This window comes from Saccostrea echinata, unplaced genomic scaffold (assembly GCF_033153115.1).
Source record: "Saccostrea echinata isolate AGI-Se365-2 ecotype Australia unplaced genomic scaffold, CSIRO_AGI_Sech_v1 ptg000029l, whole genome shotgun sequence".
NCBI classification, from domain to species: domain Eukaryota; kingdom Metazoa; phylum Mollusca; class Bivalvia; order Ostreida; family Ostreidae; genus Saccostrea; species Saccostrea echinata.
In genome coordinates this window covers 41,088,560-41,103,188 of record NW_026889778.1, presented here as the reverse complement: position 1 = coordinate 41,103,188, position 14,629 = coordinate 41,088,560, and the positions used below count along the sequence as shown (strand labels likewise).

General features: G+C 32.2%; 1 protein-coding gene across 2 annotated transcripts in view; it reads right to left on the bottom strand.

The window, feature by feature from the left end:
* Positions 1-7,524: 7,524 nt before the first annotated feature.
* Positions 7,525-14,629, bottom strand: part of LOC133195947 (potential E3 ubiquitin-protein ligase ariadne-2-like) — a 191,660-nt gene continuing 184,555 nt past the window's right edge. For both annotated transcript variants that reach the window (XM_061331933.1, XM_061331932.1), the window contains exons 12-14: positions 14,151-14,219; positions 8,992-9,075; positions 7,525-8,121 (exon numbers count right to left, since the gene is read on the bottom strand). In XM_061331933.1, the coding sequence (XP_061187917.1) occupies positions 8,050-8,121; positions 8,992-9,075; positions 14,151-14,219 (225 nt within the window). In that variant the 3' untranslated portion in view covers positions 7,525-8,049. The remainder of the gene's footprint in view (positions 8,122-8,991; positions 9,076-14,150; positions 14,220-14,629) is intronic.

Here is a 14,629-nt window from a genome sequence, read left to right as displayed (position 1 = left end):
TGTAAAGGTATAAGTATTGAGCTTATCTATCACTTTATCAACATAGGGTGCCTTGCATTTACCCCCAGGAAAATTGTTCAAAGACAATGAAGTACTGATGAACAGAAATCACTGTTGTTTACTTAAGTGGGCAAAATACCTGCAAATGAAGTGTTCTATCTATTCATCTTGACCCATTAAAGTGTTATGAATGCTTGATATGATGACAAATTAAGTAATAAACTGTACATTTCAATTTATTTTATTCTTGATCAAAGGGCAGATCATTCTATCTGCATAAAAATACCACAAAATCGGAACTCTCTAGTGTGCAGTATATAGAGGGCTCTTAAGTTATAAAACATTCGGTTAAGCGGCTAATTTGTGTTTAATCAACAGGAGAATTTGTCGTTAACAGGGCATGGTACGGCGCCAATTGTAACAGGAGAGGAGAAAAATGCGGCTTACCAAACCCGGGTTAGAATCCCGGTCTGGTCCATCGCATTTTTTCCTCTCCCGTTATATATATATATATATATATATATATATATATATATATATATATATATATATATATATATATATATATATATATATATAATCTTCCCATAAAACAACTTAATTTCACACACATCTACGCTCGTGATCGGAAGGTCGTGGGTTAGAGCCCCGGCCGCGACTGAAAAATAGGCAGCAACTGTTCCTTCTCCAAGTGCTCGGCACTTTGAAGTGAAAGTTGAAGGTCCTTCGGATAAGACTTTAAAAACCGATTGCATGGCACAATAAAGATCCCTCACTGCTCAATGGCCCCGAGTGCCTAGTAAAGGTCTAAAGAAGATGGGCGTGTTTGGTGTGCAATCTGCAGGAATAAGGCGTACGAAACATTCATAGTTCAAATGTCTACGATTTGGTCGGCTGACCACAACTGGACATATTTTACAAAGTTACGCACATGGGAAAATGTTACATTTAGTTTGAAATATTTTGTCAAATTTAATATATCAGTCCGCTTATCTTAATAATTACTACACGTAAACCTTAGTAACGCTTCACATAAATAATAAACACCTACAGAGTATATAAATGCAATTACAAATTCATGTATATTAACGTATCAGTAGATTGGAAGAATTGCTTTCAGTGCAACAGAACCAGAATTTATCTATTTGAAAATAAATCAGTACATAAAATGAAAGTGACAAAAAATTTGTTTGTACTAAAAAAAAAATTAACACTCCATGCCAGGATCGAACCAAAAATATTTCTTCTTCATTGCACTGGACGAGGAACACATATTACTGAGCTATCACTGCTATACATTATTTGAGGTTTTAAAAGCGACAATGAACCATCGCATTTACACATTGGAATTTTTTTGGAAAAAGTTCATTTTTTATCGTCTCTGGGTCTTCTCTCCATTTTGTACAAATGTTTGTTAGTTTCTTTGAATTAAAATGCACACAAACAACGTTTCAAAATCATGGAGAGATGACTCAGAGGTAGCAAATTTTAAGAAAAGCGTGTTTGAAAATGAAACATTTTGTACTAAATGACTCATCTAGCCTATTTTCAAGTTCTTTTCTAGCAAATCAAAATACAATATCGGGAAAATATTTCCCTTTCCTATTTTACAGGAACCCGATACCTCAAAAGAATGCTAAAATTTCATGTGACAAGTCAATGAAATTTTCACTTTTCAACTGCGCCCAGATTCCTGCCGAATGCCAATCAAAAGCGCCCTCGTTCTTTGAAGCCCTTCACTGGTATATGATGATGTCTCTATATGAGTGAAAAATTCTCGAACAGGACGTAAAACATCTTAAATGTTTTCCTTGTACACGTATAACAAACGTGTAGCCTCAGCATGCTCAGACAATTTACAGAGTTTTTCTTTTATTTGTAGATGTGTTCGATTTTATTCACTATTTCACATGAGAATGAAGCAAGAAACATAATTTGCAGTAAAACCAGTTTATTGATGTATGATGAACTTAATAAAAAATACAATCTTTGCACACGGACTGAAATCTGCATAAATGTATACACTGAGTTAGCTGATTTTTTACTTCTTAGAAGGATGTGAAAGGAATATTTTTTTCTTTCATAAATTTAAAATTCCGTATTGATATGTACAAATAAATATATGATTAATTTAAATTTTTCAATTTGAAATGTGTACAAATTCATTCTCATACAAAGTGAAAGACAGTTTCATAGTTTGAAAAAAAAAATCTGTGATTCAAATATAAATTAAACACATGATCAGAAGCACATATTTCCATAAGAGAAACATTTTGACAATCAAGCAAAATATTTCCCCCGTTTTACACTTAGTCTAGTTACTTCTTTAAATTTAATTGTAACATTTTTGGTTTATGTGATTTTTTTCCTGCCAATTTTCTTATCTGTAAAAACTGCATCTTCTATAGATTGAGAGGCGGGTAGGGGTGGGGGTGTAAGGTTATAAGAAATAGACAATCCAACGGACATAATTATCGTTAATTAAAATCCAAGGTTTTTTTCAATTCATCAAAAAATAATAATAGCAACAAGCTTCTTGAATGGAGTGAAAAATAAGACTCAAAAATGTGAGATTACTTCACAAAAGTATTTCAAAATAAAATACACATTATGTATGAAAAGGCATGGATAGTTAAGCACACAGAATGACTTCAAATGAAAATTTCCTTTATAGGGGTAAAATATAAATAGCATCAAAATCTTTAGATAAAGCACTAAAGTTTAACATATGACATTTTTATTAGAGTTATTTCGGATATTCTCTCTATTTCTCTGTGTAAAGATTTCTTATAGATTAGTATATAGATCAGATATGTACCAATTCAATAATCCTAATTTGAGGAACTGTCAGTTCTTCAAAATATTTAGATTGCAAAGTGCTTCTTAGGAATAAGCTGACTATATATATGCATAATTACATTTTGTCAAATGTGTCACAACCTATCCAGTGCTTGCCATTTCCTACTTCAAAACGGCTTTAAATTCATTTTAAAGAAATTTTATTTTCTGAAACTGTGGTTTTCATTTTCATTTCCTTCTTAAATTCTGCTTTATTTTTTTTTATATAAAATTTTATTTTATGAAATTGTGGTTTTCATTTTCATAACTTAAACATGTCATTTATGTTGTTTGTAATAATAGATGGTTACTGCAGAGTTCCAATCTCTAAACTTTAAGCAATGACAGAAGATAAAAGACTCTTGAAACATTAATGTAATTGTACAAGTATGAATAATACATGCACAAAAAATAAGCAGAATTGGGGAAAGACATTCAAAAGATACAATTACTTTCTTTTACAGATCCAAAACTATTAAAAGTAAGACATGTGCAAAGATGGATGAAAGTGAAATTTGGAATGTTGTGATTTTGAAATTAATTCATGCACATCAATCAGTTATAAACACATTCTTTGTCCAATGCCAAAACTAAAACTACAAGCAGATATAACATATGGTATTTAAAATTTGCTGGGAATTTGTTTTTCCTAAAATAGACAACATTTTTATTTTAATTTAAGATTTTAATTTTAATTTAATTTAACAATATTTAGGTGGTTATTTTTTCAAACCTGTATATAATTTCTTACCAAAATAACTGGCTTTAAAATCCATCAACTGGTATTTCAGTATAAATGCTCTGAGCAATAAAATATTAAGTAACATGCACTAAAAAATATATATTATATGCATACATGTAGATCAAAATTTTACATGTATTATATGACATAAAATGGGCACTATTTTATAAATCATTTAGAATAAATACATTCATACATCCATCAACAACTCTGACATGAATAAATACAACAAGTACACCATGTTAATTAAGTACCATACACAATGTCATTTGACTAGTATTTTCAATATTGTGAAGTAACAACAATTAGCAATAACTAATTAACTATCATCTCCTTCCCATACAGTTGGACATTCCAATGTAAGAATGGGACCCCTTGCAAACAGCTCTTTGTAGAGTGGCACACAATTTAAAAATAGGGAGATGTGTATTCTCTTTAGAGAAGTGGACAGGCTTTCGCCTACATCCACTTCTCTTCGCAAGTCTTCATGTTTTGATTCTGGAAAACGTGTAAATCTCGAACTGGTGACGGTCTACACTTCAAATGACATTTCGTCTAAAATACGTCTGAATGTACGTAATAGACGTGTTATATTATCAATTTTAACATAAATACACACAATTGTCACAAGAAAACTGACCTTTAATTATTGTTAATCCATTTTCACAAGTTCTCCATCCCGGATTTAAACTAATGTTTATCTACCACAGCTTATTAGAAAAAATTGAAAATTTTAAGTCGAATAATTTGGAAAAATTGGCGAAGACGTATTTTAATGTTCAAGAAAAGTTTTTGACAATTCACTTTTGATTTAGCATAATATTCAAAATTAATATTATTACCTATACTTATTTTTACTATTTTAATACAATTTAAATGTAAATTTGAGATTAAAAAAAATACTTCATTACTTCCTCACTGACAATACTAAATAAATATTTTCTTTTATTTTTAAACGATATTAACTCTATTTTCCCGAGAAATGAAATAAGATTCAAAACAAAGATCAAAAGAATTTGAACGAAACTTGAGGAAATACTGTCTCATTAGTTTAAACAGAGTAGACGAATTCTCTCGTTTCACTATTATTTTGTAAAAATAGTTTCCATTTTTATCCGAATTAGAGATTTTTGAATACTTCAAGAGTTTCTTGCACATAATTTAAATCCGGGATGGAGAACTTGTGAAAATGGATTAACAATAATTAAAGGTCAGTTTTCTTGTGACAGTTGTGTGTATTTATGTTAAAATTGATAATATAACACGTCTATTACGTACATTCAGACGTATTTTAGACGAAATGTCAGTTGAAGTGTAGACCGTCACCGGTTCGAGATTTACACGTTTTCCAGAATCAAAACATGAAGGCTTGCGAAGAGAAGTGGATGTAGGCGAAAGCCTGTCCACTTCTCTAAAGAGAATACAGTCCCTGAAACGTTCTACTTTCCCACTTGAACGGTGAGCGAACGCTGAACGAACGCTGAACGAACGCAGAGCGAACGGTGAGTGAACGATGTGTGAACGCTGAACGCAACTTGGTGAACGATGTGTGAACGGTGAACGGTGAGCGAACGCAGAACGCGAACGGAGCGCAAACGCGAACGCAAAGTGAACGGTGAACGAACGGTGAACGCAAGATGAACGATATATTCGGAATGTCTCTGATCTTTTCCTTGCATTGAAACTATTTTATTGTATTATAATGTCAGGTGCCAAAAAAAAAAATAATAATAATAAATAAGTAAACCAATAAATGAATGAATAAATAAGTAAATAAAATAAATTCTCCAAAATTGTCCTAAGAAAGACGATTCATGCACATTAAGTTTTTAATCATACGATGTTTAACGCATTAAAACATTGCAATTGTTGCCGAACGCTGAAGTATAAAAGATATTTTTTTAGTTGGAAAATAAAAATGTTTATTCTTATTTGATAACAAATCAGAGAAAACTTCTGACTTATAGAATGAATTAAAGCGATTGTAACATCCATTCATATATCTCCGTGTCAAGGCGATTTCATGTAAAGTAATGAAAAAAAAAAAATAATTACAAAGGTCAGTGGACGTTTTGCATTTATACGCTTGTATTTTAAATTTTTAATACAATAATATATTATGTGTCATTTCTATTTTTCATGATGATTTATTGAGCAGACTTCTACATGTATCTGTAGATGGCCGTGATTATACTCGGACAAGATAATACAAAGATACATATTCATATTATTTGTTATAAATTCAATTTTCAGAACTTGATATTTAAGTAATATGCTGTTATAATTTTTATTAAACAGACAAATGAGAGAGAGAGAGAGAGAGAGAGAGAGAGAGAGAGAGATTCCGTTTTAGCCCCCCCCCCTTCCTTTCAGGCTTCACTAAATGTTTGTACCTATATCAAACAATATCTCTGAAATTTTTTTCTAAATATATTAGACAGTGAAAGTAACTTTTTTTTTTTTATCAGCAAATCATATCCATCTGTTTGACAGTATTACTCGTTTTTATTTTCCTGCTTCAAGTTCACACGAAGTCCACGTGCTTGTCCTGTCAATCAAAATCATTCGACACTGTGCAGGTGTGAAAGTTTCGTCACATAGAAGACGAAGTGCGAGTATTTCCAACAAGTTATAACATTTATTTTTATCATTTCTAGATTTGATACCAACATTTGAATAATAAATGAATAAAATATATTGGGCATTAACACATGAATTTGAAACATACTTCTCTGCCAATTTCAAATTCCACCGCCGACACGTGTACATTGTGAACTACTGTTGTTTTGTGACTTTTTTAGATGCATGTTTGTTTTGAGACTGAAATTTTTTGTTCTAAAAAAAGACCTTAACTTTTTTTTAAGAGGTTAATTAAAATTTTCTGGAAATACAGTACTGACTAAGTAACCGATTTAGGGGAAAAGGGGGGGGGGGTTAATCATATCGAATGGCAAACATATAAAGTTAAGGTGAAGAAAGAATTTTTTTTCTCTATAACTATAGACTTTACATACATGTATTATAGTAGCGAAAGTTCTGTAGTTCATTACATTTTAAATAAATATTTCCTTTAAACATATCAATTTAATTCGCTCCAAAGATAATAAATTAACAGGATATCCGCAGTAATATGTATAATTCTCAGAACTAGTTCTATCATATTTTCTGTAGTAACTGAATAAAAAAAAGCGTTAGAAATAAATATTTTCGTAATTTTGCTGCGTAATTATTTGACTTGGATAATTATATCTCCTTTAACGATTTGTCGTCTTTAACAAAACAACAAAATGTTGCAATGCTTGAAGTATTTGCACATTGCCCTTAGTTAAATTTAATATTTCACCATCGTTCTACATAGGTACACAATGTGCTTATAACAACATTTATTTTCCAGAGTAATTTAATAAATAACCTAATAGTTAAGTAAGAATAATAAAAATATATATCTTAGATATTTTACCCCATGAAATAATGCTTCTTCAAACACGATATGTTAGTTATTAAATTAAAAAATCTGTAACTCCTTACCTACAAAAAGATAAGTCCTTTCACGTTGGAGTTCCGAATGGCAATGAAAACTGAACGATAGGTGAACGGTGAACGCAAGGTGAACGCAAAGTGAACGGAACGAAGAGCGAACGCTGAACGCTTTGTGAACGCTGAACGCGAGCGCACGGTGAACGCTGAACGCAAAACTGTGAACGGAGAGCGAACGGTGAACGCACGCTGAACGAACGGTGAACGCACGCTGAACGAACGGTGAGCGAACGGAAAAATGGGAAAGTAGAACGTTTCAGGGACTGTAGGAGATGTGATGTTCAATCTATAAAGTATTTCATATTTAAATCTGGGAAAACTTTTAAACAACTGGAAAAAAAGAAATTGGTCACAGAATCTTATTTCTGTTACATTATCAAAAAAAAAAAAAAAAAAAAAAAAAAAAAAAAAAATGAGATTGTTGCTTGTATGAACCAACCATTCCCTTCTGAATATACAATAAATCTCAACTTTAAACATGGCACACTATCAATAGAAAGCTTGCTCTTATACACTTTTTCATGCAAGGTATCACACTTGAAACCATAAAATGTCATCATGTTTTCTTGACATGTAAATCATTATCTGATCTGTGACACTTTTTGACCTGGGTCATGGCACATGATTGTAGAAAATACAACACATATTACATTCTACCGTAAAAATTATTTTAAAAAAAATCACATTTACATGCATACCAAAAACTTTTGGAATTTGGTGTCATGAAACAAGACCCTAATTAAATACCAAGATGCTCATAACTCGAGAACTTATCAAAAAAATCTGCACATATGCCAGATAAATTCAGTAAACCTCTGCTTACAAAAAATATTTCCACCGTCTGGTTTTTATGTATTTAATGGATATATCCAATCAATAAAGAAAACCACTTCTTCCTTTCACATTCATACAAGCAGGGCATCACGAGAACTTCATATCTCCAAGAAATCTTTTAACAGGGTTAGTCTTCTTTTCTCCGCTACATCCATTTGGTTTTCTAAATCCTATGAAAGAGAGAAAAAAATCAAAAATGTCCCTTAAATTATGTGCATAATCATTAACTTTATGTAAGTGCTGCTGAGTATATGTATCTCAAGTCTGAGAAAGGTTCTTTAAAAATATTTTTCAGTTTACCATGGGTAGTGTGTCATAACTCAAAACTTCTTCATATCAGGGGGAAATATATTTTTTTTTCCTCACAGAATAATTTAACATGTTTATACAAGTACAAAGAAAAATCAATACCAAGATATTTGAGTACGTACAAAATAAAGAAAAGATAACTCTTTAAAAGGATACTTTTACCAGATGTTCTGTTATATTTCTTAATTTTTCTATTTCATTAAAATTTCTTTCTTTCATCATTTAATTAAAATTTATAAATATTATTTGTATTTTCAGATCTTCAGGGGATTCTATAAAACAGTTTCCAGTTTGATTTTGTTTTGTTTTTTCTTTTGTAGATTCAAAAAAGTACTTCATTAATTATTTTGTGTGTGTGTGTGTGTGTGTGTGTTTTTCAATTTTTAAGTTTTAATAACATGACTTTCATCAGAATTTAAAGCATATAGCATTGGAAAATAGGAGGTTTAACACGAATCAAATATTTTGAAATTATATAAAAAAAAAAGTCTAATACGTTGAAAAATGATTTCACTGGATATTGAACCTACAAATAGAAAGAATGCATGCAGCTCACATTGGTGTAGAGAACCAACTTAAGTATAAAATATGCAACGTTTACTTTAAAATTTAATAAAACACAACTACACAGTTGGGTGTATATACAAAATAAATGTAACATATCAAACACATACACATGTATTAAAATACATATTGATAATACTGATTTGCCCTGCTATTTATCTACTTACACCTCTGTCTGTTATTTCTGCTCGCTCTACTTTCCATGATAAGTTTTCAACCTCTGCCTCTAATTGTGCCTGCTGGTACTCAAACTGAAAACAGAACATACCCTTACATACATAGACATCCTAGAGACTGGATTACGAAATATAATCAGTTAATGATCCAAGAATCATATATAATTGTACAATATTAACAACAGGCACAAAAGTTATGAAGGTTAATTAATCAGATCTGATTGGTTGAGAGAGAATTTTCAACCCATGATCAATTTGGCCCACCATGAGAAATGAATCTTGGAATCAGGAGATATTAACTTCATAATTTTGGAAGAGGGCTAGCTGCTTATTATATGCTAGAAGAAAAGGAATTTCAACAATCATTCTGAATTTCCTATGTATGTCCATGTTGTTTCCGCCCTGGTACCAAAATCCTTAACCCAGTGATCTTGAATTTCTAAGCTCATCTTATACATGTATATACAAAGAATTTACCTGCTACTAAATTTTCAAGGTGTACTAATGTATTTTGAATATATGACCAATAAAGTCCAGGGGCCTGTTTTACAAAAGAACTTACAACTAAGACCAACATTTAATTCTGTTTATAACTTTCTTATTTACATTGTATTGAAAATGGTTTTAATCATTTTAAGGTAGAACCTACATGTTTGTCGGAAAAGTCTTTGTCACAAGATTTCCAAACTTAAGATGATAAATTAGCACTCGCTTATTAATCAGTTAAAAATATATGGTATGTTTCCTTATTATTAAATGTAGCCTGTGGAACTTGGAATGATAATTTTACACTGCGACTACATATTTTCAGCCATTTTTAGGGGTACTGGTCATAAAGAGAATATAGAAAATCACAAAAATACTTCTTCAAACATCATCGTTTATAGATTCATTAATTGAACCATATTAAGCAATATTAGTCAAGAATAAATTCTTTTTTATTCAAATGACATCATGACAATGAAAATTAAGTACAGATTTCAATGAATATAAGCAAATGTGCTCAATATTTTTTGAGTCAAGTTACCACCTAAATTTGTAAATATTTTTCAAAAGTCTTTGTCAGAAATTTTCAATCTTTAATATGATGAAGAACATACCCAAATAATTACAAAAAGTGATTAATATATACATCTTTCTCCGCAAACAAATGAGAGACACTCTATTTATAAATACTTCTTTTGTTGACCTTTTTGCACTTACACAGGATTTAATTATTAAATGACTGTTTTGGGGTTACGTTCAGATTTACAATGTGAATATTTATCAAAAAATGTATTTTTTTTATTTAAAAATATAAGATTCTAGGGAAACATTTTTATTATACACCAACCATTATGAATAATTAACAAATAATTATGAAAATGGAATGCACGACATTTCATGATAGACATTACAAAACTTACACAGAATTTTTAAAAGGTCTTTGACTCAGACACATTTCATCAAGATACTGTACTAATTAGATTTCTTAGGATTTTTGATTTCCTTCAAAATACCGTATAACGGGTATTTTCTGCGGTTGTCCAATTTCTGTGGAATTTTGCGGATAGGACAAATCCGCAAAAATTACAATCGCAAAATATTTTTCAATATTTCTTCAGATATATATTTATACATGCAAGTATGATAAGTTATGCGTATGTCACAGGATTCTCGTTAACGCAAGAACCTGCGTACTGGATGCAGCAAAATTATTTGGGACGCAACCTTTTTAAAAACGATGCGTCCACAGACTCATGAGTGGACACGTCCTCGTTAGCGAGAAAATTTGGGCGTCATCGAAATTCGAAGATTTTAGATGTCAGGATTTGTCCAAAACATATTGAATCAAAACTTTCCTGTAAATAATATCAATTTAATTAATAATTTTATACAAAAGTATCTTTTCTTGTACCTATTTCTTTATTTTATATGGATATACATGTACAAGTAAATGACTAAAAGAGATTTCACAATTATTAGTCCAAACTCCGATAGCTGCAAACAACACATATTAGCTTTTCTTTCTTTCTTTAACACTTTTTTTTCAATCTTGTGTTTTATCTTGAGACCATAATTACTGCTTGTATACACAATGTGGCTTGATTGTCTCGTGAATTTCACTCAATGCAGACGACTGACAGGATTAGTTAGCCTCATTGCACATGGCACCTGTGATTCTATACGGTCAACTTTAGGTTACTTGATTATGCAACTATTTGTTTAAGCTTAAAAAATAAACACCAGGTTAATTTTAATGGCAATTAACTATAAGCGTATTTTTAGAATATGGCTTGGATGCATTAATTATCTATATATTTAAATATTTTAATAGATCGCATAAAACGTTTGTTACAATGTAGAATAAAGATTTTTATTGTTGTTTGGGTGGACTGATACTGTAATAATTCATTTCAATTGGGACTCGACATAATTTTACTAAAGACTAACTAAAAGATAGTAATTTAATTAAGCTTAATAGCTTAATACCAGTTCTGATGCACCTTTGATCAATATGTCTCAATGAATTTATAAAACGTAAACATGGCAGCTATTTGATAATTCTTAGAGTTTGGTGATCCTACCCAGTAAATAATTTTTTGCGGTATAATGCAACCACAGAAATTGAAAACGCAGAAATTAATTTGCTATCTTGTAGGGGTTAAATCGCAAAAATTTCCAACCGCAGAAAATACCCGTTATACGGTAGTTGCATGCCATTCACATTATCACAGTTGTGTAACTTCATTACATGAGACAGTCTTGGAGAAAGTACAGGAACAAGAGGCCCATGGGCCACATCACTCACCTGAGTAACTTTGGCCATGCTGTTCATTACCAGACTTCCCCCCTTGTAATACCTATTGTGGCCCCGCCCTACCCCCAGGGGCCATGATTTGAACAATTTAGAATCTACACTACCCCAGGATGCTTCCACATAAGTTTCAGTTTTTCTGGTCCAGTGGTTCTTGAGAAGATTTTTAAAGATTTTTCCTATATATTTCAATGTAAAACTTGGGATTCCCTATTGTGCCCCCCCCCCCCCATCCCCGGGGTAATGATTTGAACAATTTAGAGTGTACACTACTTGAGGATGCTTCTATATAAGTTTCAGCTTTTCTGGCTCAGTGGTTCTTGAAAAGAAGATTTCTAAAGATTTTTCCTATATATTTCAATGTAAAACTTGTATTCCCTATTGTGGCCCCACCCTACCCCCGGGGGTCATGATTTTAACAATTTAGAAACTACACTACCCCAGGATGCTTCCACATAAGTTTCAGCTTTTCTGGCCCAGTGGTTCTTGAGAAGAAGATTTTTCAAGATTTCTCCTATATATTTCAATGTAAAACTTGGATTCCCTATTGTGGCCTCGCCCTACCCCCAGGGGTCATGATTTGAACAATTTAGAATCTACACTACCCCAGGATGCTTCCACATAAGTTTCAGCTTTTTTGGCTCAGTGGTTCTTGAGAAGAAGATTTTTAAAGATTTTTCCTATATATTTCAATGTAAAACTTGTATTCCCTATTGTGGCCCCACCCTACCCCCGGGGGTCATGATTTTAACAATTTAGAAACTACACTACCCCAGGATGCTTCCACATAAGTTTCAGTTTTTCTGGTTCAGTGGTTCTTGAGAAGAAGATTTTTAAAGATTTTTCCTATATATTTCAATGTAAAACTTGTATTTCCTATTGTGGCCCCACCCTACCCCCGGGGGTCATGATTTGAACAAATTAGAATCGACACTACCCAAGGATGCTTCCACATAAGTTTCAGCTTTTCTGGCCCAGTGGTTCTTGAGAAGAAGATTTTTCAAGATTTCTCCTATATATTTCAATGTAAAACTTGGATTCCCTATTGTGGCCTCGCCCTACCCCCGGGGGTCATGATTTTAACAATTTAGAATCTACACTACCCCAGGATGCTTCCACATAAGTTTCAGCTTTTCTGGCTCAGTGGTTCTTGAGAAGATTTTTAAAGATTTTTCCTATATATTTCAATGTAAAACTTGTATTTCCTATTGTGGCCCCACCCTACCCCCGGGGGTCATGATTTTAACAATTTAGAATCTACACTATCCCAGGATGCTTCCATATAAGTTTCAGCTTTTCTGGCCCAGTGGTTCTTGAGAAGATTTTTTAATGACCCCACCCTATTTTTGTCTTTTCTTGATTATCTCCCCTTGTAAGGAGACTTGGCCCTTTATTCTAACAATTTAAACTCCCCTTCCCCCAAGGATACTTTGTACCAAGTTTGGTTAAAATTGGCCCAATGGTTCTTGAGAAGAAGTTGAAAATGTGAAAAGTTTACAGACGGACGGATGGACAGACGGACGGACGACGGACAACGGGTGATCAGAAAAGCTCACTTGAGCTTTCAGCTCAGGTGAGCTAAAAAGTAACATTAAATTAATTATGACGTCATAATGGATCTAGCACCAAAAAGACAGTCTAAACTCATTTACTCGATATGACGTCATACGACAAAGGTTCAACGTTAAAAGAATGTAGTAAGGTATTTTAACACTGGCAATTTTAAACAGAATATTTAATTTTGCAAAATTTTACAGTCAACTGAAGTTTTTGGTCTTAGTCGTAAGTTCTTTTGTAAAACTGGCCCTTTGGGCCTAATCTCTGGGACCCAGGGACATAAATTCCTCAATTTTGAAAAGGACTAGCTGCCTAAAACAACCATGAAAAAAATTTGCCTACTGAGAGTCAAGGTGTAGAGTAAATTCTTATAATTGCATGAAATTCTTTGATGGTTTTGGCCCTATCCCTCATGACCAGATCATGGACTTATGCCCTGGGGGCATGGACAATGAAATGCTCAATTTCATTTCTCTTTACACACAGATGCTATAAAGATCATTTCAGTCCTTTAAGAAAAGAATTTAGTAATGTTTTAATATTTGCACACATTCCACAACCAAGGCCAGAAAATATAGCAGTAAGTCACGTGATGACTCTAGTGAAATAAAAATCCCAATAACGTTTTGTAATACATGTTAATCTTAATTCAGATTTCTAGTCATTACATGACATGTACTTTGTACTACTCTTTTAATCTTTGATGCTCAAGAAACAATGTACACATCCATGAATGGAGAACCTTTTTTTGACAGTGATGGGAAAGGGGGGGGGGGGGGGTTAATAACATACATACCAGCTGTTTCCTGGCTCCCTTCTCCATATAGTAGGCATAGGGATATGTATACTGAAGAGTGTACCGGCACTGAAAATAGAAAAGGATGTGAATGTTTAATTCACAGAATCATGAAAATTATTAGAAAATCTCTAGCACAAATTTCAGATGGTTACCTGCTTGCTATTACTTATTCAAAACACTGCAGCATGCAGTACTTTATTTTTGGAATATTCAGCTTGTTAGGTGCTTAAAATAATTTACTCTAAGTCTACAGTATGCATACTTATTAACAAACTTTTTAAAGACAAAAACCAAACATGTTTTATGTTTAAAGCACTGTGATTTTTCATGATTGTTACTTCCTCTTAAAGTTGTACATAAATAATATATTTTTATACTAGTCTTATTTAAGCAGAGCATCGGCTTAGCTTTTCAAGCAAAGCATCATCTTACCTTTTATAAGCAGTGCATAGGCTTACCTTCCTATGCAATATATC